This window comes from Sciurus vulgaris, assembly GCF_902686455.1.
Source record: "Sciurus vulgaris genome assembly, chromosome: 17".
Classification (NCBI taxonomy): Eukaryota; Metazoa; Chordata; class Mammalia; order Rodentia; family Sciuridae; genus Sciurus; species Sciurus vulgaris.
Window position 1 is genome coordinate 71,640,230 of NC_136478.1, and position 20,947 is coordinate 71,661,176.

A 20,947-nucleotide genomic window follows, 5' to 3' on the forward strand; every position below is an offset into this window, starting at 1 on the left:
GCACACCAGAATTGGGCCGCTGTGCTCTCCTGATTGACTCCAGTCGTTTCTGTAGACAGGCCACACGCTCTGAGAACAACTGGCCTGTTCCAGTTTCTGTGTTCTTACCCTCTCCTCCCCACAGTCCTAGGACGCATGGGTATCATCACTGTATCAGGGCTGAAAAGATCACAGTACGAGGGTCTAGAGAATTTATCCTGGGCCGGGACTGGTCAGCTGCAGTCCAGAACTTGCCTCCATCCTCAGAGCCCTCCCAGGCTCTTGACCTTCAGGATGGGGAAGATGCTGAAGCCAGAGAGAAGAGGGTCCTGCCGGGAGCCACAGAACAGCAGGCTGGCAGCAGTGGTGTCATAGGGCAGAGGGTCCCCTGGAACGAAGCATGGTCAAAGCAGAGTGCCACGAAGCACCCGAGCTTGTCGGTAGGCTGGGAGGAGGAGCAAGCTCTGAGGGAGGGGAAGAGAAAAGTGGATGAACGGAGGAGGACACAGAGCCTGGGGAGGCTGCTGAGGGACCGTGAGGCGGCCGCACGGTGTGGTGGGATAGCTGGCCAAGGTGGTGTGGAAGAGACATTCAGGGTTTGTGGAACGATGGTCCATCAGCCTGGAGGCAAGGCAAGTCAGGCATGGGCAGGGGAGGCCAGGAATATGAGTCCAGGAAGTGGTCAAGAGATGGGGGTGGGGAGGAGGGAGGAGGAGGAAGGCAGCCATGGGGCAGAAAAAAGCCTCCAGACATTGGCTCTGAGTTAGGAAGGAGGTAGCCATGGTGCACAGGTGTTGGCTTTGTGCTCTGGACACCACCTGGGTGACCTCACTAAGTCTTCAGACAGCTGACCTGCCCTCTAGCTTCTCTCCCAGCAGCAAAGCCACCTCTGTGACTTTGGGGATGAGTGACCAGACATGGTCCCCTCCACCACAGTCATGTCCACACCCTGCTTCTCAGAGGCAGGGAGCTGGGAGACCAAGGTCAGGTGGAGCCAACCCCCTAGATGGCTCCTGTGGGGTGTGCTCTGGGCGGGGTGCTGGACAGGTCATCTTGGAGTGAGGGTAGGTTGGAGCTGGTCCTCTGAGCTGACCAGCCCCTCCTGCCCTGCTTGGTCTGATAATGGGACCCTCAGCCATCTCCATCTATAACTGGGTCACCCAGTGAGTTGTTACAATTTGTCACAGTCACTTTTAAGCCTTGGGGTTGGGCAGGGCCTCTTGAAGCCACCAAGGCCAAGGTGTAGGGCTCCCTTTGAAAGCTTTCATTCTAGGTGGGTAACCTCAGGCAGCAGCAGGTTCAGGGAAGGACCAGCCTGGAGCCCCTGGGCTCTGTCATGGGCCACTCTTTGGCATGGGGAGAGGCAACAGTCCAAGGACCACCTGGAACCAGAACCGCTCAGCAGCATGGTGCTGTAGCTGCTGCGGATGTGGAAAGAGCAAGAATTCAGACCTGGGCTGAGCTTCCCGAAGGGGCATTGGGAGAAACCGAAGTGACATGTTGGGAGAGGGACAGATGGCATCATGTGTGTGCACATGTACTCACGCAGGGGCGGGACAGGGCTGATGCTCAGAGAACAGAGGAGGCTGCTTCTCTGGCCCTCAGGATGTGGACAGGATGGAGGTGAGGAGTCCCAGGAACCCTACTGGGAAAGGAGGGCTCATGCTCTGGGAGGGAAAAGGGCTGGGGTGGGCAGGCAGGACACGGTGGAGAAAGGAGGAAGTGTCAGCAGGAAGAGCAGGGAGGGGTGTTGTGGGCTCTGGGTAGGGTGAAGGCCCCTCAGAACTGGAGGCTGGATGGACAGGGTGGAAGTGGTGGGGGAAGGCCAAGGAGATGACCCAGACAGGAGGGGAGGAGGCTGAGCTGTGGGCATAAACACTTGGGTGACAGGTGTGGGGATTGAGGCAGGATTCCCTGGAGCCTCTGAGTTGTGCTGGGATACCAGCACCTTGGCTGAGCCAAAGCAGGGCGTGGAAGTCCCCCGACTTGTTCCTACCTTCCTGCCTCAGAGTCCTCCCCATGCCCATCCCCTAATCATTGGTTCGGCACTAAGAAACAGTAGCAACAGCATAACTTTATTTGTGGCTTAGACTGGCGGGTGGGGTTGGTAACTAAGGCCGGGTCTTCCTGAAACTAGAAGATGGGGGCCACTGGGGCTGATTGCTCGGGAAAACCGCTCGGACAGTCAGATTTTGCCGGGGAAAGTCCCTTGCCTCATCTGCTCGTTCCAGCGCTGCACCTGGAAAGGGAGGGAGTGGCCGCCTCAGCCTGGGCCCCAGCCCTCCGCCCGCTCGGGTCCGGCGCCCCTCTGCCAGCTCACCCAGCTGATGGGGCACAGCGAGTGGTACACGCGGAAATAGTACTCGCAGGGCTCGGTGCTCTTGCCGCGGCGGTTCATGTTCTTGATGCAGCGGTGGTAGTCTGCGTAGTGCAGCGGGGCGGGGTCAGAGGCAAACCACGCCCGCACGGGGACAGGCCCCGCCCCAGGGCTCTGGCCCCCGCCCAGCCTCCCACAGCCCGCCCCTCCATGACCGAACCCCACCGCCTCCAGGCCTGGCCCCGCTCCTCCACCCGCAGCTCTGCTCTTTACTAACGCCCCTCCTCGATCATCCCTGCCCGACCTCCCTCGCCCGGCTCCAAGTCTCTGCCCCACCCGATTCGGGTCAGGCCCCGCCCCCGCGCTCCGAGCCCCGCCCCCCGCCGGCCAGGCCCCGCCCCCAGGCTCGGCTTGCATCCCCAACACCCAACGGTCTTCGCGGTCTCCAGGGGGCCCCGCCTGCCCACCTCGCTGGTCGTCACTCGCCCAGCTGCCCTCTAGCCTGGCCCAGTAGGTCTCACCCAGGAAGTTCTGGTAGCAGTTACGGGTCTGGTTCTGGTTGGGGAAGCGCGGGTCGAAGGGCGGGGTCGTCCATTTCCCCTTGGGGGGCTTCTGAGTTTCCACATCTATCGTCCACGGAGGACGTGGCCCCTGCGGGGCGGAAGGGGGTTCCGTGGGGCTCCGACCGCACCCGGTTCCTGAGCCCATCCTGAGTCCCACCTGTCCCGCCCTCACCAGACAGGCCCACGCGTGGCCGGGTCCTCTGTGCGGTGGTGCCCGCGAACCTCTGGCTTCTGAGTCGGAGGGGTCCCGCCCGGCTCAGGAAAACGCGGCCCTCGGCTGGATTGGCTGGGACCCCGGCAGCCCCGGCCAATGGGAGCCGCTGCGGGGCGGGTCTGGAACGCGGTCCGCGTCAGTGGAGACCCCTCGGGTCTGGGCCCGACGCCCCCTCGGGGGCCGCGCACACACAAAGGCACCGAAGCGGGACTTTGGCTGAGTCTCAGACTCAGGCTTTTAATCTCTGCGAAGTTGGGCTACTCCGCGGGCTCTCCCCGCCCCGCCCCCGCCCCCAGTATATAAACTTATAGATAACTCTGGGCTCTACCGGAGCGGGAAACCCCCCGCCTGGCCTTCCCCGCACTCTGCATCGTACAGTAGGGGCGCACAGCGCCCTGGGGCCTGTAGGGGAAGAGGGAAAAGGGAAGGTGAGGTCTCAGCTTCCAGGACCCCCACCAGGGCTAGGGCCAGGGCCAGGTCTAAGGCAGGTGTCCCAGTCTCAGGATACCTGGCCCCGCTGGGCTCCTCTGGACAGTTTGACGATTGAGAGCAAGTTCTCTGCAACCTGCTATTCCAAGTGCTGGGAACTCGGGATGCTGCAAAGAGAGAAAGCCAGAGAGGACCTTGGGGGACTGTGGAGGACATCCAAAACCAAGGCTCTAAGTATATCACGGTGAAATACCCATTACCTAAAAGTTACCACTCTGATTTAATGTGTACCCCTTAAAGTAGCATTCAGTACATTCAAAGGTGAAACCATCAACTCCAGTTGCAGAATGTTCTCATCACCCAAAGAAACCTCAGTCCATTAGCAGTCGCTCCCCATTCTTCCACCTCCAGCCCCTGAAATAAACCCCAGTCCACTTCCTGTATCCATGAATTCACCTATTTTTGGACATTTTGTGGAAATGGAACCCTACAAAATGGGGCCCATTACGTCCAGCTCCTGGCACTTGCCATAACACTTATAAGGTCTCCGAGTGGTGACTCCCTGCTGTATGCACTCTCCGAGGCCTGCTCCTCCCTGCTGACAGACCCATGCCCTGGGCCAGTCCTGGCCTCCTTCCACCTGGCTGCAGCCTGTGGACATATGGCCCCTGCCTTCCTCCCTCACCACCTTCTTCCGGCAGTGTTTCCCATGCTTCTGCCTTTTGCTGTTCTACGGTCTTTGGTTCTATTTCTGGACAACTTGGGCTATCTCTTCATTTCCACTCACTGGTGACCTCCATCAGTGACCCTTCCATAGGCAGATGACACCCCAAATTGCTTCCCCTGAATTCCACGATCATGTTATGCAACGACTTACCCCAGGCTTCCCTGGCTATCTCAGAACTGAGACGTGCAGCACAGAACTCCCAACCTTCTCCCCAGTACTTCCTCACTCACCATCTTCCCCCACTGCTGCCAGTGGCCAGTGCATCCTCCAGGTTTCTCAGACCCTCAGACCTCCCAACCACCCTCAGTCTCACTCCTCAGACATCACACGCACAGTGTCTGAGGAGTTCAGGACTTGGTGACACCTGGAGCACCACCTCCAGCCCGGGCATTATAGCAGCCTCCTGCCTGTGCTCTAGCTCTGACCCTTGTTCCCTTTGCATCTGTACCTCTGGCCAGAGAGCCCTTTCAGCGTAGATCAGTTCCTGCCATTCTTTTTTTCTCATATATATTTTCAGTTGTAGATGGAACAATACCTTCATTTATTTTTATGTGGTGCTGAGGATCAAACTCAGTGTCTCACACATGCCAGGCCAGCGCTCTACCACTGAGCCACAGCCCCACCACCAACCAGTTCCTGCCATTCTTGTGCTCCAAACCTTCCAACTTGCTCAGCGTCAAAAGCTACAGTCCTTAAACTTGTCTGCAAGGTCCTCTATGATGGTGCCTCCATTATCCCTGACTGTGTTTCCTACACCTGAACTCTGGGGTTGCTCTGGATCCAGCGCAGCATGCATGCTTTGCTCCTGCCTCGGGGACCCTGCAGAGGCTGTTCCTTCTCAGCGATGCTTCCCCCCATGTTCTCATGGCTCCTACTCCTCTTCCTCGGCTCCGCGTGTGTGTGTACATGCATATGGGTGTTCTAGGGAGTGAACTCAGGGCCCCAAGTACGCTAAGCACTGGGCTAAATCCCCAGCCCTCCTTCAGTCTTTTACACAAACGACTCCAGCTCCAGAAGGCATCCCTGGCCACCTGTGCCATGGCGGGGCCATCCTGTGCCTTCTAGGACATCTACCAGCCTGCCTTGTCCCTACCCACCAGATGCCAGCAGCATACCCCACCCACTACCACCTGCATCCCACTGCCCAGAACAACACCCAGACAGTCGACCTCAACGAATATTGACATTGGCCAGGGGTTAGCTCAGCAGGCCCTGGGCTCTGGAGAGAACCCCCCAAACATACATAAATACAGAGAACGTGTATGACTAACAGTGAAATCAGGGAATGACCATCCCTACCCAGCAGATAATGGAGTTGACAATAAGCATTAGTTGTTAATCCCAAATACCTGGGCAAAGGATCAAAGTCGCCCTGTTCTTCCGTTGTTTTCTCTGTTTTGGTGACCACATCCCTCACATTGTCAACTTCCAAGAGCACAGGCAGGAGAATTTCCGAGGATGACCCAGCCTTGGCCAGGGGATGCTGGTTCGGCATCCCTTCAGGTTCTTGAGATATTATCCCGGGTTGCTGGGGTGTCCTGACTGAGCCCTGTGTCCTGACTGAGCCCTGTGTCCTGACTGAGCCCTGTGTCCTGATTGAGCCTGGTGTCTTGACCGAGCCCAGGGTCCTGACCGAGCCCGGGGTCCTGACAGAGCCCGGGGTCCTGACCGAGCCCGGGGTCCTAGAGATGGGAGCTGCTGGAATGGGAGCTTGCTGCATGTCCTCCCACGGCGAGGCAGGCAGGGGGATGGGAACCTGGGGGTTACTGACTACCTTCGGGCTGTCAGAGGTTGGCACAGTGTGGGGGGTCACCTTAGAAGTCCCCACCGAGTCCCAGGGTGGCTCGCTCTCTGTCCATCGCTGCTGCAGGTTCTCCTTCACCCAGGTGTGTGACTCTGGCTGCTCTTTGACAATCACTGGTTGCCTCTCCAGAAAGGTCAGCTGGCTGGGACTGAAGGGCAGTGGGGCCTTGGTAGACACAGTGGATGTTCCAGAAGCCACTGAGAGCCAGGAGGGCAGTGAGACTGCAGGCATTCTCAAGTGCTTCTCTTTGGAGTTGGCTATGATCATCAGCTTGGCCAGTGCGAGCCCCTCCACAGAGAAGGGCCTGCTCTGCTCCGGCAGGGGACCCTCAATGGCCATCTCCTTGGTCTTGATCCATCTCTTCTGACGCTCCACCTCCTTGGACTTCATGCCAGGCAGATCCAGGGACAGCTCCTCCTTCATCTTGCTGGCCCGGTCCTCCACCTTCCCTCTGCCCTTTAAGCCGTCCAGGGTAAGCTCCCGGGTTTTGCTGACCAGGATGTCCTCAGACTCCTTCTTGGTTGTGGTGAAGGGCAGCTCCAGAGACATCATCTGGGTCCTCATCTCTACCTTATTTGTTTCCTGGGCTCCCAACAAGACCACGGTCTTGGGCTTCTCTTCAGACCTCTCAAGCATGTCCCCCCCAGAAACCCCCACTGGCAACACATCTAGCTTGGCAATGGCCTTCTCCTGCAAGGTAGATGGACCACCTGCCATCTGGTACTGCGGAAGTGAGGTCGGAGCCTTCTGGGATGGGGCAAGTGGGAACAGAGATTCCTTATTTGGGACAGGGGGAACAGCAGATACAGGCAGGGCCTTCTGAGATGGGGGTAGGGTCTTCTGGGGAGGGAAATATACAGCTGGATGCTTCCGGGATGGGTAAGGTATGGCTGGGGTCTTCTGAGGAAAAGCTGATGCAGGTGGCATCTTTTGTGATGGGCCACCTCCAGCTGTGGCCTTCCGGACTGGAGCACGAGGAGCTGGGGCCTTCCTGGATGGAGCAGGTATAGCTGGCACCTTGTGGGACTGGTCTACGATGAACGGTGCTTTCAGCGACGTGGTTGGAGCAGGTGCGGCCTTCTGGGAGAGTAGTGGGCCCTGGCCCTGCCGGGAGCCCATATTCCTGGCCTTGTCGCGGGGCCCAGGAAAAGAGATACGAGCTGGAAAGAGGTACCTGGGCGGAGGGTAGGGAGATGGACCCAAGGAGGAGGAGGACAAAGTGCTGGACTCCGGATCCATTAGTTCTTCAATGTCCTGCTTCCACAGCAGAGTCTCTAAGTGATCGTAGGAGCCCGGGAAGGTGAAATCAGGGCTTTCGTTCGAGATACAGCGGGTAGGGTTTTTAATCACACCTCCCTTGCCTGTGGCCTCATCAGACTCAGATGTGACAGGCTGTAGACGGGTAGAAGGATGAATGGTCAGGGTCAAGGGAGACCACAGACTTAGGGGTCCTGCCCAAGTTCCCCTCCCCCGGGCCCAGGGGTTGAAACCCAGCTCTCTTCCCTCAGACCCAGGGACCCAGGCCCAGCCTCCTCCCTCAGACCCAGGGACCCAGGCCCAGCCTCCTCCCTCAGACCCAGGGACCCAGGCCCCAGCCTCCTCCCTCAGACCCAGGGACCCAGGCCCCAGCCCTCCTCCCTCAGACCCAGGGCTCCAGGCCCAGCCTCCTCCCTCAGACCCAGGGTTCCAGGCCCAACCTCCTCCCTCAGACCCAGGGCTCCAGGGCTCCAGGCCCAGCCTCCTCCCTCAGACCCAGGGCTCCAGGCCCAGCCTCCTCCCTCAGACCCAGGGGTCCAGGCCCAGCCTCCTCCCTCAGACCCAGGGGTCCAGGCCCAGCCTCCTCCCTCAGACCCAGGGCTCCAGCCCAGCCTCCTCCCTCAGTCCCAGGGGTCCCCTGGAGCGTAGCTGGCCTTAGAGGACTGTGACTGGTTGATGGTGTTGGAAATGATGCTGAAGATGGTGCGGATGGTGATGCTGGCCTTCCCTGGTGGGAGAAAGTGGACTAAGCCCTTTGGGGAAGAAGAACCAGGGCCACGAATAGGTCCACACATGGTAGCAGAGGGAGGGAGTCGCTCCTACCAGAAACGTGGATTTGGGTGTCGGATCTGTCAGGGTGGGCATCTGGGTGGGACCTGTAGGAGCAATATTGTGGAACTTGGGTGGTATCCGAGCCAAAGACACCCCCCATGCTGACCCCCGCCAGCAACAAGCCCGCGCCCACTTCTTTTCTGTGGCTCTCCTCTTATCGCCTGCATGCTCTAGCTGGGACCAGACGAGAGGCACGGAGTCACCCACAGCCTGAGACTTGAATCTTCGCTTGAGGGCCTGGCAGTGGGTGGGGAGAGGCAGTCAAGAAAGGGCAGCCCCATCCCAGTCCCTTGGTCCCTGGGCCCGTCCTGGCTGGCTCACCTTGGCTTTCTTCTTCTTCTTCTGAGAGGCCAGCATCTTATAAGGAAAGGTGGGCTCAGCAATTGCAACTGGAGAGAGAGCTGGAGAGAGAGGTGGAGAAAGGAGTCAGGGACTGAAAGGGGGAGCACACAGGGACTGGCCCTGAGGAGGACAAGGAGGCCCACCCAGAGGAGAGCAGGGGACCCAGTGTCAGAGCTTCCACTGGGGAGGCACCTGGCCCATAGAGAAGGGTCTAACAGATGGCAGAGCCTGCTTACCTGTACGTTTGATGTGGGCTTGGTCCTGTGGACAGGGAGGGGCAGTCAAGTGGGGTCACAGCCCCTGGCTTCTATATTTCCATTGCCCACCCAGACGGCAATCTCATCCCCAGCCCCTCCACCCTTAGACTAAGTGGTATGGCCCCAGCCCCTTTGCTGGACTGGGGACCATGGGTCCCAGCTCCTCGTGGAATTGGGACTGTGGTTCCCTAAAGCTTTCTGCCTGAGATCTGTGTGTTGGGGCCCCACCTGGAGATGCCAGGTGGAGGCAGGCGCTGTGGCCAAGGACATGTCCAGGGGGGGCGTGTGCAGGGTCCTGGGGGCCCAGGTGGTGGCAGGCTCCCGAAGCAGGTTGATGAGACGGATCCAGCGGTTGAACAGGAAGCCCACCTCATGGTCAGGAGCATCCAGCTCCAGGTAGTAGCAGCGGCCAGTGACCAGGCGCAGCTTCAGGCGCCAGGAGGACAGATCATGGACATATAGGTGGACAAGGTCTAGTGGGATCATCCTAGGGAAGCAGAGACAGCTGGCTAGAGCTGGAGGTGGGGAGGGCATGGCAGGGATGGGGGCAGGAAGGCACCTGGTCAGGATGAGGCTCGAGGCGTCCCTGCCCTCTGGGGGCTGAGCGATCAGCAGGATGTCGGGCAGCATCAGGCCGGGCAGGGATGCAGCCACGCCCATGGTCAGCCGGTTGGCTCTGTGATGCACGAACACTGGGCCCCCGCGATTGGTGACCTGGGGCAGCCAGGGAGAGGGGCTGGAACCAATCCTTCCTCCAACACACCTCTAGCACCCTCAGGCCGAGCGCCCTGGGAACCCACCTCCCCAACCCTCTTAAACCCCCACTGGTCTTTCTCAACCCTCCTTCCCCCTCAGCCCCCAGGACACAGGGAGCAGGGGACCTGGACAAAGTTACTCTCGAACATGGGCAGCGGGCGGAGGGGCAGGTACTCGCCCTTCTGGAGGGTCTTCTGTAGCTCCCCCAGAATGGGGACCCACTTTGGAGGGCCCTGGTGCTGCTGGGCATGCCGGACGTTCCAAAGCCGGTTCATGGTGCCTGCAGGAGCATTGGGTGGGACAAATTAGGGACCCAGGACCCAGGCACACCCCTGTCCCCACCCGGGCCCACTGGCCTTGGCCCCTTGGGCTTCACAGGTGGTGGGAGCTCAGTGGTCACAGAGTGGGGCTTCCCCAGGGCTGGAAGACTAGGGCTGTGGCCATGGTCCTGCTGGGGTGGACAGCACTGAGCTGGGGGAGGAGCCTTTGGTGGAGGGCTTTGTGACCTCAACAGACACACAGGAGACTCTTCCTGGGCACTCGCAGGATATGACCTAGAGTCTTTAGAGTGGGCATGGTTAAATCAAAACCCCAAGCCCCGCGTGGGCACTCCCCAGAACTAACCTTGGGACAATGCGAGGCCCCTGGAGTGTCGTCTGGGTACTTTAAACGAACCATTAACCAAAGGAATCGCAGACCCAGCTCTGCCACTGGCCCCACTCCAGTCCCCGCATGGGTCCCAGATCCAGGCTGAGCCTGGGGGCTCTCAGGTCTAACGCCAGGCGGACCACCTCCACAGACCTGAGTGCGGCGTGCAGAGTGGGATGCCAGCAGCTCCGGGCCCAGTCCGACCCAGACCACAGTCCAGCCGAGTGACTGTGAGGACTGCAAGCCCAGGCCTCAGTTTCCTCACCCCTGAGAGGGGGCGTAGGCAAGGATCCAGAGGGATCATCTAAGTCAAGAGCCCACGCGCAGCGCAGCCCAGGCAGGGGCTCACCAACGGTCTTTCTCGCTCGGATGTTTTTTTGGTTTTGTTTTTTTTTGATGGGGAGGGAAGACTGGCATTCCATCATTCTAAAAATAGTGTTTATTATTATTTTTAAATGTGTCATGCAAAATACAGTCATGGTAGAAATTCTGGAAAATACAGACAAGCGCAAACAATAAAAGTGACCCACATCCCATCTCTCACTTCCACCCAGAGTTAGCCATTGTCAATAGTTGGTGTACTTCCCTCTAGCATTTTGAAAGATTCTTAAAGAGAAATGCAAAATTGGGGTCACTCAGTGGTTCTGCATCCTGCTGCTTCAGGCCACAGGGCATCTTTGGGTGTCTCCAGCGTGTCTGAAGCCTCCCGTGAGCAGGAGATGCTGCTCCCTGCTGTGGGTACCATGTCTTATTTCACCATTTTCCCACAGCTGGGCATCTGGGTTGTTTCCAACTTGTCATAGTGATCAATGTCAAAACGAACAGCTACCAGCCTGCAGCTCTGCCCATGCAGGTAACAGGGTAACCTTCTGGAACCTTCCATTAAATATTTATTGAACACCTATGCAGTGCTGGGCACCAGATGAGGCCCAGACCCCTGCCTCCCTAGAATTGTCTGAGTGCCTGACCAGTCTCCCCTCCCCTGCTCTACCCACTCAGGACCTCTGCCTCCTGCTGCCCCAGGGACCCCAGCATCCAGGCCCCCAACCCTAAGAGAAGTCACCCCTAAGTGCATAGGTATGACAAGTTTAATTCCCCATTGTCTCACAAAGGTTTCTCACATTTCTGTATGAACACCCAGGCTTCCTTTTCCCCCTCCCCACCATAACATAAAAAGTAATTGTTTAATAAATAGTATACACTCCTGCCCAGGCCCAGAAGGGTGGAAGTCAGGAAGACACTGTGGAAACACTTCTTGGAGATCCAAGAATCCAGGATCCTGGTTCCCTCCTCCTTGGGGACCTGAGTTCACCTGCCTCCCATCCCCCACTCCTTAAATAAATAAGTATAAATAAGGCACAGGTGCCCCCCACCCAAGTCTCCTGGAGGGACTGTATCTAACTACGGTGGGTAATGAGAGGGGCTATCCCCTGACCTCATACCCTAAGTACTGAAATAAATAAATAAATAAGATGTGGCTTTTAAGGATGATGGTGGCTTTAGGTCCCAGGTCAGAGCCGAGTCTTCAGCAGCAGCAGCCCCCGCACGGCCCAGTCCAGGGTCAGGTGCAATCCCCCCAGGATGGCATGGGCGGCCCTGATGCCTCCCCAGGCTGAGGCAGGTGGGGCTAGGGGAGGCGCTGGTGGGTCTGGGGCTGTCTGGGGCAGGGCCAGGCGGGACATCTGTTAGGAGGGGACAGAGGTGAGAAAAAGTTAAGGGGTGCAGTGGAGGTCTGGGGAAGGGGATATTTAGGGGCAGCCTGGTGCATGTTTGCAGTCTCTGGTATGTGGGATGAGGTGTCAGGGAAGGAAGATCTTCGGGGACTAGAAAATTGAGACTGATATCTAAAGGTTGCCACCTTAAGGCTGGCCTCGACAGCCAAGTTTGAGTTTGGGAGTGAGATCTGCGGAGTTGGGGCTAGGATCCTGGTGCTTTCTAGGTGAGGGCTGGGGCCTCTTGGGGTGGACAGGACTGGAATCTTGCAGCTAGGTTTCTTGGGACAGTCTCTAGGGTCTGTGCACTCAGGTCTGGGGTCAGGCCCAGGATTCTCAGGTACAGGGTCTTAGATGTGGTGTCTCTAGGACCAAACAGAGACTCATGGGTGGGCTGGGGTCTCAAGTCTGGGTCTCAGAGCGAGGAGCCAGAATTAAAGGTCAGAGGTCTTAGGAGTCAGGTCCAGGAACTGGGGCCCAAAGTCCTCCAGTCTCTTTGGGACTTTGGAGGTTGGGTCTTAGAGTTTTATCATCTCATACTCAAGATCTGAGGTTGACCTGTTTTTGATCAGGGAAGAGAGATATAGGGTCCCAGGCTCAGGGTCTGGGGTCAGCTGGTTTGAGATCTTGGGTGTCGGTGCTTGAGATCTAGGTGTGTAGTGGTTGACTGGGTTGGGGTTGCTCAGGGTTGGGAGCTCTGGCTGGGACTTTGAGATGTCAAGATCTCAGGACTGAGGTCTGGGGCCTCAGGGTCATTGCCTTGAGGCTAGGGTATCCAAGTCTGGGGACGAGGATTTAGATTCTCACATCTCAGGACCTCAGGGTGAGAACCTTGGGTCTCAGGTTCTCTGAGTACAAGATCTGTAACTTCAGGGCAAAACCTCGGGCTTTGGGGTCTCGGTCTCAGGGAAAGGGGCCCTAGGGACACAAGGAGGCTCAGGGTCTCAGGGTGAGAGTTTGGGGCTTGGGAGGCAGTATTTTGGGGTCTGGAGTCTCAGGGCCACAGGACCCAGGATGTTTCAAGGTCAAGGTATCAGAGCAGAAATCAGGTTTGGGTCTGGATTTCTAGGGTCAGCCTGGGACCCTGGGATCTCAGGATTCAAAGTCTTGGGCCATAGGTTCTAGGGATCTCAAGGATCAGGGTTGGTGGTATAAAATCTGGGAGCTAAGGCATACCAGGAGCTGCAGCCTTCGCAGGAGCCGGTCCAGCCGAGCCTGCAGAGCACCCAGCTCGGGTTCCAGGGTCTTCAGGGAAGGGCCACCAGCCCTGCGCAGCCACTGCACATGCCGCAAGTATGAGAGCAGGTCAGCTCTAAGCCTAGTCAGCACACCTGGCAGCTGGGAAGCAGGGTGGGGCATCAGGGCACACCTGGTACATGTTTGCCCTACCCCCAACCCCCCTTGCCCCCAACCCCCAATCCTTACCTGCAAGGCTCCAAGTGCCCCTGCACTCATGGCCAAGGTGGGCAGGGAATCCAGGTTGTGGTCTCCTTCTGCGGGGAATTTGTCTCTCTGGTGGGAAAGAGGTTGTGAGGGGCATCCCATTCCCCACTCAGGCTTCAAATTCTCCCCAGCCCCTGGCTCCCCCGTGCTGGGTGCCTGGAAGCCCTCCAGGTGGCATGCTGGAAGACTCCCCAGTGACTGTCATATCCGTCACTGTCCTTGCTCAGCCCATTCCCTCCAGTCTCCTACCAGCTGTGCAGCCAGCTGCCGAGTGTCCGCCAGGAGGGAGCGTGTCAGGAGCACCGCACTGTCCAGGTCTGCCCGAGGGTCTGGGGGAACTCGAGGGGGGCCAGGAGGTGGCCCGGGGGCAACGACTCTATCTAACCGGAGGCTCAGCACCACCAGGACCAGGTGGCAAACACCTGAAGGCAGGAGGGCACAGAGGGTTCAAGTTGGACAGCCGGGTCTGAGCGGGGAGGGTTGGGCTCCGCACTCCTGGTCCTCGGGAGGAGGGACTGGAGATCGGAGGATCTGGGTGGAGCGCCCAGGGGCAGTTCGCCGGGCCCAGGCGGGCTTCCCTCTCCCTCCCTGACTCTGGCTGCCCCGCCCGTCGGAGTAGACGCGGCCCGGGGCGGGTAGACGGGCCGGGCGTCTCCCGTCCGCCCCCGGACGCCGGAATCTGGGCCCCGGGGCGGGGCATGAGGGGGGAGGCACAGGCCAGAACCTGCCCCCTCCCCGGCCCGGGAGCCGAAGCGGGCTGGGAGCAGGGGAAGGAGCTCGGACTGAGCCCCGGACGCACCAACCCATCCCCGGGGAGGCCCCCGAGGCCTCCCGCTAGGCCCGCCAGAGTAGGCGCGGGAGGCCGGGCCACAGCGCGGGGCGGGACTCGGGCGCACCTGGGCGGCGAGGTGCGGAGGGACGCGCACAGCCGGAGACAGGCGCTCGGGCCGCGGGGGCTCAGGCCGCGCGCTCGCCGGCTGCCCATCCCCCAGCTGCCCCGCCCACTCCCGAGATCGCCAGCCAATCAGCGCCCCCCAGGCCGCTGCGCTCCCTTATCACACCCCCAGCCCGCCCCCTGGTCCCCTCTGGCCGAGGCCCATCCTCCCGCCGCGTCCCCGCCGGCGGTCTGTCTGTGCGTCTGTCCTGCGCCGTGTCTGTCTCTCCGAGCTCTCTGTCCGCACCCCTGTCTATCTCTGCTCCCCCTGCCTGGGATGGGTGCTCCCAGGCTTGCTTCCTCTCCTAGGGCGCTCTGCCTCCGTTTCCCTCGCGGAGCCTATCTGTCGGGGTCCCAGGGCTCTTCGGGTCACCTCCCAGCGTCTGTCCCTCTGCCCCTGCCTGGCATGTCCCTCTCTCTGCTGTCTGATTTGCCCTTTCATCTGTCTCTTGCTCATCTCTCCTCTTGGCTCCTACTTTCTCTGAATATCCTTTTTCTCTCTCTCTCTGACTCCCTCTCCTCTGTCCCTCTCTGTCCCGGCTCTGGGTCTGCTTCTCACCCTCCCCCGCCGGTGATGCCTCCCTCCCTCCCTGTCCCCCACCCCATGAACTGGAACCAACTTACAGTTCATGTCCCCACAGGCCAGGGGTTCCCCAAGGCAGGGGGCAGGGATCCCGGGGCCTTTAACCCTTCCCTGTCCGCTGCCGGGGGGAGCCCCGGGGGTCAGCTGGGCCGCGGCCTGGGGAGGGGAGGCATGTGCGTGTGAGCAGCAGGGGCCGCGGCAGTGAGGGAGTGTGTGCGCCTGGGGGGTTATATAGGGGGCCGGGGCGGGCGGGCGGGGGGCAGGCGGCAGGGGAGGGCGGCCTGACACATCCTGACTCACCCTCCCTCCTGCCTTTTCCATTCAGACGAGCCGGCTGCCTAGCAGGGCTCACACCGCCTTGCTCGGAGGAGGGCACGGAAGAAAAAGTTGGAAAAGTTGAAAAGTGAAGGGGGGGGTGGTCGGAGAGGGGCTGGTGAGGTCATTGGCGTCCCCTCCCTCCACCTCCACCACCAGGGCAGACACATGTGGCTCAAGAGCTGGGGCCCGCTGTGGGTGGGGGTCTGGCTGGACCAGGAAGGGCAGGAGAGGCAAGCCACAGGCCTGGGGAGATGGAGCTGGGAGGAGAGTTAAGGGACAGAGAGACACAGAGAGATGGGGGCACTGGGACAGAGACGGAGCCCTGAGACAGGCAGGGAGACGGGCAGAGAGGCAGAGTTGGGATGGAAATGGAGGCCATTTGAAGCGGATGGGGAAACAGTGATGCAGAGACAGACACAGAGGGGACACCAGAAGTGTGCACTGCAGAAGCTGAGAGGATGCAGAGGAGAGAGTGGAACGAAGGAAAACAGCAGTGACTTCTGGGAACCCAGAGACCCCAAGAGAACAAGGGATGGGGACATCAAGGCAGAGAAGAGGCAGGCTGCAGAAGAATGCCTGGGTGACAGGGACTGAGAGGCCTGAGACGTAGAGAAAGGAGACAGATAATAGATTAGGTGCTGAGATGTGGGGACTCAACAAGGGGACACAGACAGACAGAGGCAGGTAGACACAGGGCCTAGAAAAGACCAGAGACAGCGCCAGGGCCCCAAAGAACGAGGCAGCCAGGTATTTTGCAGAGGTGGGACTTTGTGCCTCAGCTTCCTCGTGTGTGGACTGGCGGTAATGAGGGTACCCCCGCCCCCAAACACCACAGCGAGAGTGTGAGCTCATCACCCACATCAAGCACAAGGTGGCCCTGGATAAATGATGACCACCCCTACTCCCGTTAAACCATTTCACTAACAATCCAGGGAGACAGAGATGTAGCCACTGAGAGACAAGATGGTGAGTGGGTGAGATGGGGCAGAGAGGACAGGGACATCCCCAGGGCCAGGGCCAGGGTGCTGGAGAACTGAAGGACTTCACACAGAGATGGAAACAGGAAAGGCGTCCAGGCAGGAGAGGGACACAACACGGAGGACAGAGCAATGCAGTGGGTGACATCAGAGAAACAAGGGGCAGAGGTGGCCCAGGATTCACAACCCAAAAAGAGAGGGTCAGAGACATCAACCCAAATTCCCAGGCATCTCCTCCCCAGAACGGAGATGGCAAGGAAAGATGGGATCAGACAGAGCACAGGTGACAAGGACTTCCAAAGTTCTCTGCAGGCCCCATGCTGGCCTCTGAGACCGTGCTGCCCTGGGAGTGGGACTCTCGGATTGAATGGAAGCTGGATGCTTCCCCCTCCCCGTCCACCCCACAGCGAGAGGACTGCTCAGGTCTCTAAGGAGATGAGGTCACAGCCCCCCACAGTAGGACATGACCTCATCTCCTCAGGTAAGGTTTTTCTCTCCCTTTCTTGGCCACCCCATCAAGGGCCCCCCCAGGGGCCCTGCCCAGCCCTGGCTCCCACTGGGACCCAGGCCTCTGACCATTGGGTCCACACCCCACAGGGGGCCTGTTTCCGGCTGAGTCAGTGTGGGGGGCCCAAGGCTGCGTCAGTGAGGGGAGAGCTGACGTAGCCCCCCCCCCAGACCAGCAGGGCCAGCCAAGGTGACTCAGGCCACCAGCCTGGGGGATGGACTGGCTTGAGGGGATGGGGGACTGGGCCTGGGGCCAGCCCTGGAGCAACACAAGGGATCTGGGAATGCCAGCCCTTCCACCCACAGATATCCAGGAATCTCATCCCCAGCGCCCTCTCCCAGACACAGGGGTCCAGATCTCCCACCCTCCTCCTTCAGACCCAGGGGTCCAAGCCCTAAACCCTTGTCTGAAGATAGGTGGAGGAAAATTCGGGGCCCTTCCGCACTCTTTGTGGGGAAGGTCACAAGTCTAGGTCAAATGAGGGGTCCTGGGCTGCTGTCAGTCCTGCCTTGGTCCTCCCCCTGGGGGTTGACTTTACCCCCTGCAGGTAACTGCAGGAGGACAGCAGCATGCTTGGGGTGCCTGGATCTTCCCAGGGCAGGGTGGGGACACCTTGGGTCACTTCTATGGAAACGATAGCAAAAGACAGACTGAGACTGACTTAGAGACAGGGCTGGGGAATCCCAAGAAATGACAGATGACAGAAACAAGTGGAGAGATGGACCAGAAAGGCCCTAGAGTAAGACGACACCACAGAAAAGAAGGATGCAGGGAGGCCAGCGTGGGGCTCTGGAGCAGAGTGGGGAGGAGGTCCCAGAAGCCCCCTGGGGGGCACAGATCTGGGGGAGGGGCCCCTGCTATGTGGGAGTGGGCCAGGGTCCTTGCTGTGCTGGCCCTGGGTGAGGTTGCGCTGGCTGGGTGTGAGGACAGCAGCTCCCAGGCTGTGTGTGTCCGTCTGTCTGTCCCTGGGGGGTCCTGTCTAGCCTCTGGGGGTGACGGGGCAGGCCAGCCACAGAGGCAGCCCAAACCTGTCATTAGCGGTGAGGGCCGTGACAACCGGGCCCCCCCAGCCCAAGCCGCGGTCCAGGGCCAGTCAGCCCCGCCCCCCACCCCCTCCTTGATCCCTGAGGAATCCCGGGAATTGGGAAGTGGGTCCAGATGGTGTTGACACAGGAAATGGTCAGCAGCTGCCAGGCCTCAGCCCCACAACCCCTCTGACCCCCACCCCCGGCCCCCTGCTGAGCCCCTCTGACCTGTGTCATCTCTGACGGAGGCAGCAAGGGCCCACTCAGCACCCAGGAGGATGTTTACAGGAGACATGGGTATGACAAGGAGTCAGCCCTGTGGGCTTTTTGGGAAATGGGATCTGGTCCTGGACCCCTCCACCCTCTGACCAGGACTCCAGGCCCCAGCCCTCCTCCCTCTGACCAGGACTCCAGGCCCCCAACCTCCTGCCTCTGACCAGGACTCCAGGCCCCAGCCCTCCTCCCTCTGACCAGGACTCCAGGCCCCCAACCTCCCGCCTCTGACCAGGACTCCAGGCCCCCAGCCTCCTCCCTCTGACTAGAACTTCAGCCATCCTCCTTCTGACCTGGAATCCAGACCCTAGTCTTCCTCCCTCAGACCCAGGAGTGCTGGGCCAAAGCCAGAGTGCCCACAGGCACTGAGGTTCCCTCCTTACTGTGCTGAGTGGTCACTGAGATAGGGTAAACTAGAGTCATTGTCCCTACCCAGTCCCTAATCTGGCTTCCTCTCTTTGGAAACCAGGCCCCTTGACAGTCATTGTGAACAGGAAAAACAGCAACGACAACTTGAGGTTCTCCAGTGGGACATTCTCCTTTTACAGGTGGGGACACTGAGTCTCAGGTAGACATGGGGGCCTTGCTCCTGAAGCACCTAACAGCAGCTGAGCAGCTCCGGCCCTATGTCTTCAAGGCTGGACCAGCCCCATGACTGGCTGAAGGTTCCAGAGAGGAGGCCAGGTCTGGTGGAGGTGGAAAGGCCTCTAGGTCCACCTGCTGGGGCTCCGTCCAGTCTCCTGGTTGCTGGGGGAACCTTCCCTAACAATGGAGCTCAGTGAGACCCTCCTCCCCTATGACCATGGGCCCCTCCCTCCGGTTGCTAAGGGGACAGACTTCCTAGCCACGAGCTTTCCTGAGACTGGGCCACCAGAGCTGCCTTCCCAGAGCGGGTCAGGGAGGAAGCCTTCTCCAGCATGGAGACCTTCTGATCCTCCCCTCGGAACTGGGTGGGTTGGTGAGAGGGAGGTGGCTAGCCCCTGGCTCCTTCTCATCTTCTCCTTTTCTCTGGAGTTCTTAAGGAGGTGCTCTAAAGTTCAAGGCCCCACCCACCTGCCCCTTCCACCTGGGTGCTAATGGGGTCCCTCTTGCCCAGACATGACAAGGCCCCTGGGACCCTCCCTGCCAAGCCCTTGCTGAGGGGACTCCCTGGCAACAGAACTCAGAATCCTGGGCTTAGGGCAGCAGGGCGGGGCTGGCCGTTGCTTGGTGATGTCCTTCAAGGCCATTCCCCACAGAGGCCCCAGGGCTCTGGGAGGTAACATGGTGGGCTCGGGGATTCCAGCGTTGGGCCTTTTCCTGCTGATGCAGGGCTCAGTAGGTGAGGGGGCTCATGAGGTGGTCAGGGGCTGAGGAGCGGGCCACCCTGACCTCCATACAGATGCCCGACACCACCCTTTTCTCTCACAGATGGGAATGGAATCCAGGGATTCTTCTATCCATGGAGTGAGCGGGAACTGAACTCCTCATTGCCTCAAGGGAGAGGGAGCCCAGATTAGAGTTTAGGGTCTACAAGGGCGGAAGGCTGGGGTCCAGACTCCTGGGACTGAGGGAGGAGGGCTGGGGCCTGGGCCCCTGAGTTTGGGGCAGGAGGACTTGAACCCTTGGGTCTGAGGGAGGAGGGCTGGGGCCTGGGCCCCTGGGTCCTGCACGCTGGACCTCTGGGTCTGAGGGAGGAGGGTTGGGGCCTGGGCCCCTGGGTCTGAGGGAGGAGGCTGGGACCTGGACTCCTGGGTCTGGGGAAGGAGGCTGGGGCCTGGAGCCCTGGGTCCTGCATGCCAACACTGGGCAGGCAGCCCATGGTGGCCTGGGCCCTGTCTGGCCTGAGGATGTGTCTGCTATGATTCCCCAGGCTGTGAGGGAGATGTGTGGGATAGGGAGAGCTGTGGGGGTCAGGCAGCCATCGAGAACCCCAACCTCTGTCTGCGCCTGCGATGCTGCTACCGAGATGGTGTCTGCTACCACCAGCGTCCTGATGGTGAGCGGCCAGGAGGGGTACTGGGCTGGGGGCTGTTGGATCCCCAGGACTCCAACCTCCCTCTTTTGTGCAGAGAGCATGCGCAGGAAGCACATGTGGGCCCTGGGCTGGACCTGTGGTGGCCTGCTCTTCCTGATCGCTGGCATCTGCCTGTTCTGGTGAGTAGGGTGGGGCTCAGTGGTCCCTGCACCCCCAAGCACAGGCTAGTGGGCCAGGCTGAGCGTGTCCCCTCCCCACCAGGTGGGCCAAGCGCCGGGACATGCTGCACCTCCCACCGTTCCTGAAGGGCAAATGCGGCGACCTGTCGAGGACAGTCTCGCTGCTGTCCAAGGACCGCGGGTCAACGGAGAAGAAGTCGTCCGCAGGCAGCATGCAAACCCCGGCCGAAGGGGGGGAAACCGAAGGGGAAGGGGAGGCGACAGAAGGGGGCGAGGAAACAGAGGAGGGGGGAGACTAGGGGCCTCCCCAGGGGACCCCTCAATATAGACATGGCATATAGGTGTGTGTCTCATTTCTGGGGGCCGCGGAAGCAGGTGACTCAGGGTGAACCTGGGGCAGGGTGCCTGTGCTTGAGGAGCTTGAGGGTCAGAACTGAGAGCTGGGCTCTGTGAGCATAGGGGTGAGCCCAGGGGTGAGCATAGGGGTCTGGAGTGACAGCATTTGGGGTCAGTGGGGTGGATCTGAGCTCAGTGGTCCTGGGCTGAGGGGGACATAGGTGTAGGGGCTGGAGCAAATGGGGACTGTGGGATGCCTAAGCAGGACATGGACTCACACAGCCGTGGAAATGTGCCCTCAGCTGTCCTGCTGTGGGAGAGTGACCGACCAGTGCTCCCTCCAGCCCTTTGTGCTGCTTGCCCCCTGACTGAGCTGGGCAGGGGCACCGGTGCAGCAGAATGTGGGCCTCCCCCTGCGGAGGACTTGGCTCCCAGGCTCCCCATGGCCGCTGAACATTTCCTTAGAAATATGCTGCCATGGAAGACTCCTGCACAGCTGGCCCTGTCCCCCTGCAGGGTGCCAGGCCTGTACCAGCTGCCTTGCATGTTTCACCCAGTAAACATCTGAAAACCCGGGG

The 20,947-nt window shown here is 59.9% G+C and overlaps 4 protein-coding genes across 14 annotated transcripts; 1 reads left to right on the forward strand and 3 right to left on the reverse strand.

Moving 5' to 3' along the window:
• Positions 1-1,494: 1,494 nt before the first annotated feature.
• TMEM190 (transmembrane protein 190) lies at positions 1,495-20,758 on the forward strand. Of its 6 annotated transcripts, XM_079118260.1 has the most exons (5): positions 17,143-17,921; positions 18,446-18,581; positions 19,308-19,343; positions 19,750-20,033; positions 20,116-20,758. In XM_079118260.1, exons 2-5 carry the CDS (start codon positions 18,524-18,526, stop codon positions 20,359-20,361), a joined length of 624 nt encoding a protein of 207 aa, XP_078974386.1. In that variant the 5' UTR covers positions 17,143-17,921; positions 18,446-18,523; the 3' UTR covers positions 20,362-20,758. The 6 variants fall into 6 exon arrangements, 5 of the variants coding, with proteins under 5 accessions (XP_078974387.1, XP_078974386.1, XP_078974389.1 ...); XM_079118261.1 differs by lacking the exons at positions 17,143-17,921; positions 18,446-18,581 and adding an exon at positions 1,495-1,602; XM_079118263.1 differs by lacking the exon at positions 18,446-18,581.
• On the reverse strand, positions 2,029-3,343 carry COX6B2 (cytochrome c oxidase subunit 6B2). 2 transcript variants are annotated; one of them, XM_079116819.1, is made up of 3 exons: positions 2,818-3,343; positions 2,300-2,400; positions 2,029-2,218 (listed from the first exon to the last, which is right to left on the reverse strand). In XM_079116819.1, exons 1-3 carry the CDS (start codon positions 3,002-3,004, stop codon positions 2,165-2,167), a joined length of 342 nt encoding a protein of 113 aa, XP_078972945.1. In that variant the 5' UTR covers positions 3,005-3,343; the 3' UTR covers positions 2,029-2,164. The 2 variants fall into 2 exon arrangements, with proteins under 2 accessions (XP_078972945.1, XP_078972944.1); XM_079116818.1 differs by lacking the exon at positions 2,029-2,218 and having other exon boundaries at positions 2,242-2,400.
• On the reverse strand, positions 3,421-9,380 carry GARIN5B (golgi associated RAB2 interactor family member 5B; the record flags this gene model as incomplete). The annotated part of the gene is made up of 8 exons (XM_079117213.1): positions 3,421-3,669; positions 5,579-7,425; positions 7,944-8,017; positions 8,113-8,165; positions 8,443-8,522; positions 8,700-8,724; positions 8,949-9,146; positions 9,280-9,380. The coding sequence occupies 8 exons, from the start codon at positions 9,378-9,380 to the stop codon at positions 3,642-3,644; spliced, it is 2,406 nt and encodes an 801-aa protein (XP_078973339.1). The 3' UTR covers positions 3,421-3,641.
• IL11 (interleukin 11) lies at positions 9,419-17,077 on the reverse strand. Of its 5 annotated transcripts, XR_013760340.1 has the most exons (6): positions 14,838-17,077; positions 13,529-13,701; positions 13,262-13,348; positions 13,013-13,174; positions 9,655-9,756; positions 9,419-9,434 (listed from the first exon to the last, which is right to left on the reverse strand). XR_013760340.1 is itself a non-coding variant. In XM_079118243.1 (5 exons), the coding sequence occupies exons 1-5, from the start codon at positions 15,115-15,117 to the stop codon at positions 9,748-9,750; spliced, it is 711 nt and encodes a 236-aa protein (XP_078974369.1). In that variant the 5' UTR covers positions 15,118-17,077; the 3' UTR covers positions 9,617-9,747. The 5 variants fall into 5 exon arrangements, 4 of the variants coding, with proteins under 4 accessions (XP_078974369.1, XP_078974368.1, XP_078974370.1 ...); XM_079118243.1 differs by lacking the exon at positions 9,419-9,434 and having other exon boundaries at positions 9,617-9,756; XM_079118242.1 differs by lacking the exons at positions 9,419-9,434; positions 9,655-9,756 and adding an exon at positions 11,078-11,806 and having other exon boundaries at positions 14,838-15,038.
• Positions 20,759-20,947: the final 189 nt, after the last annotated feature.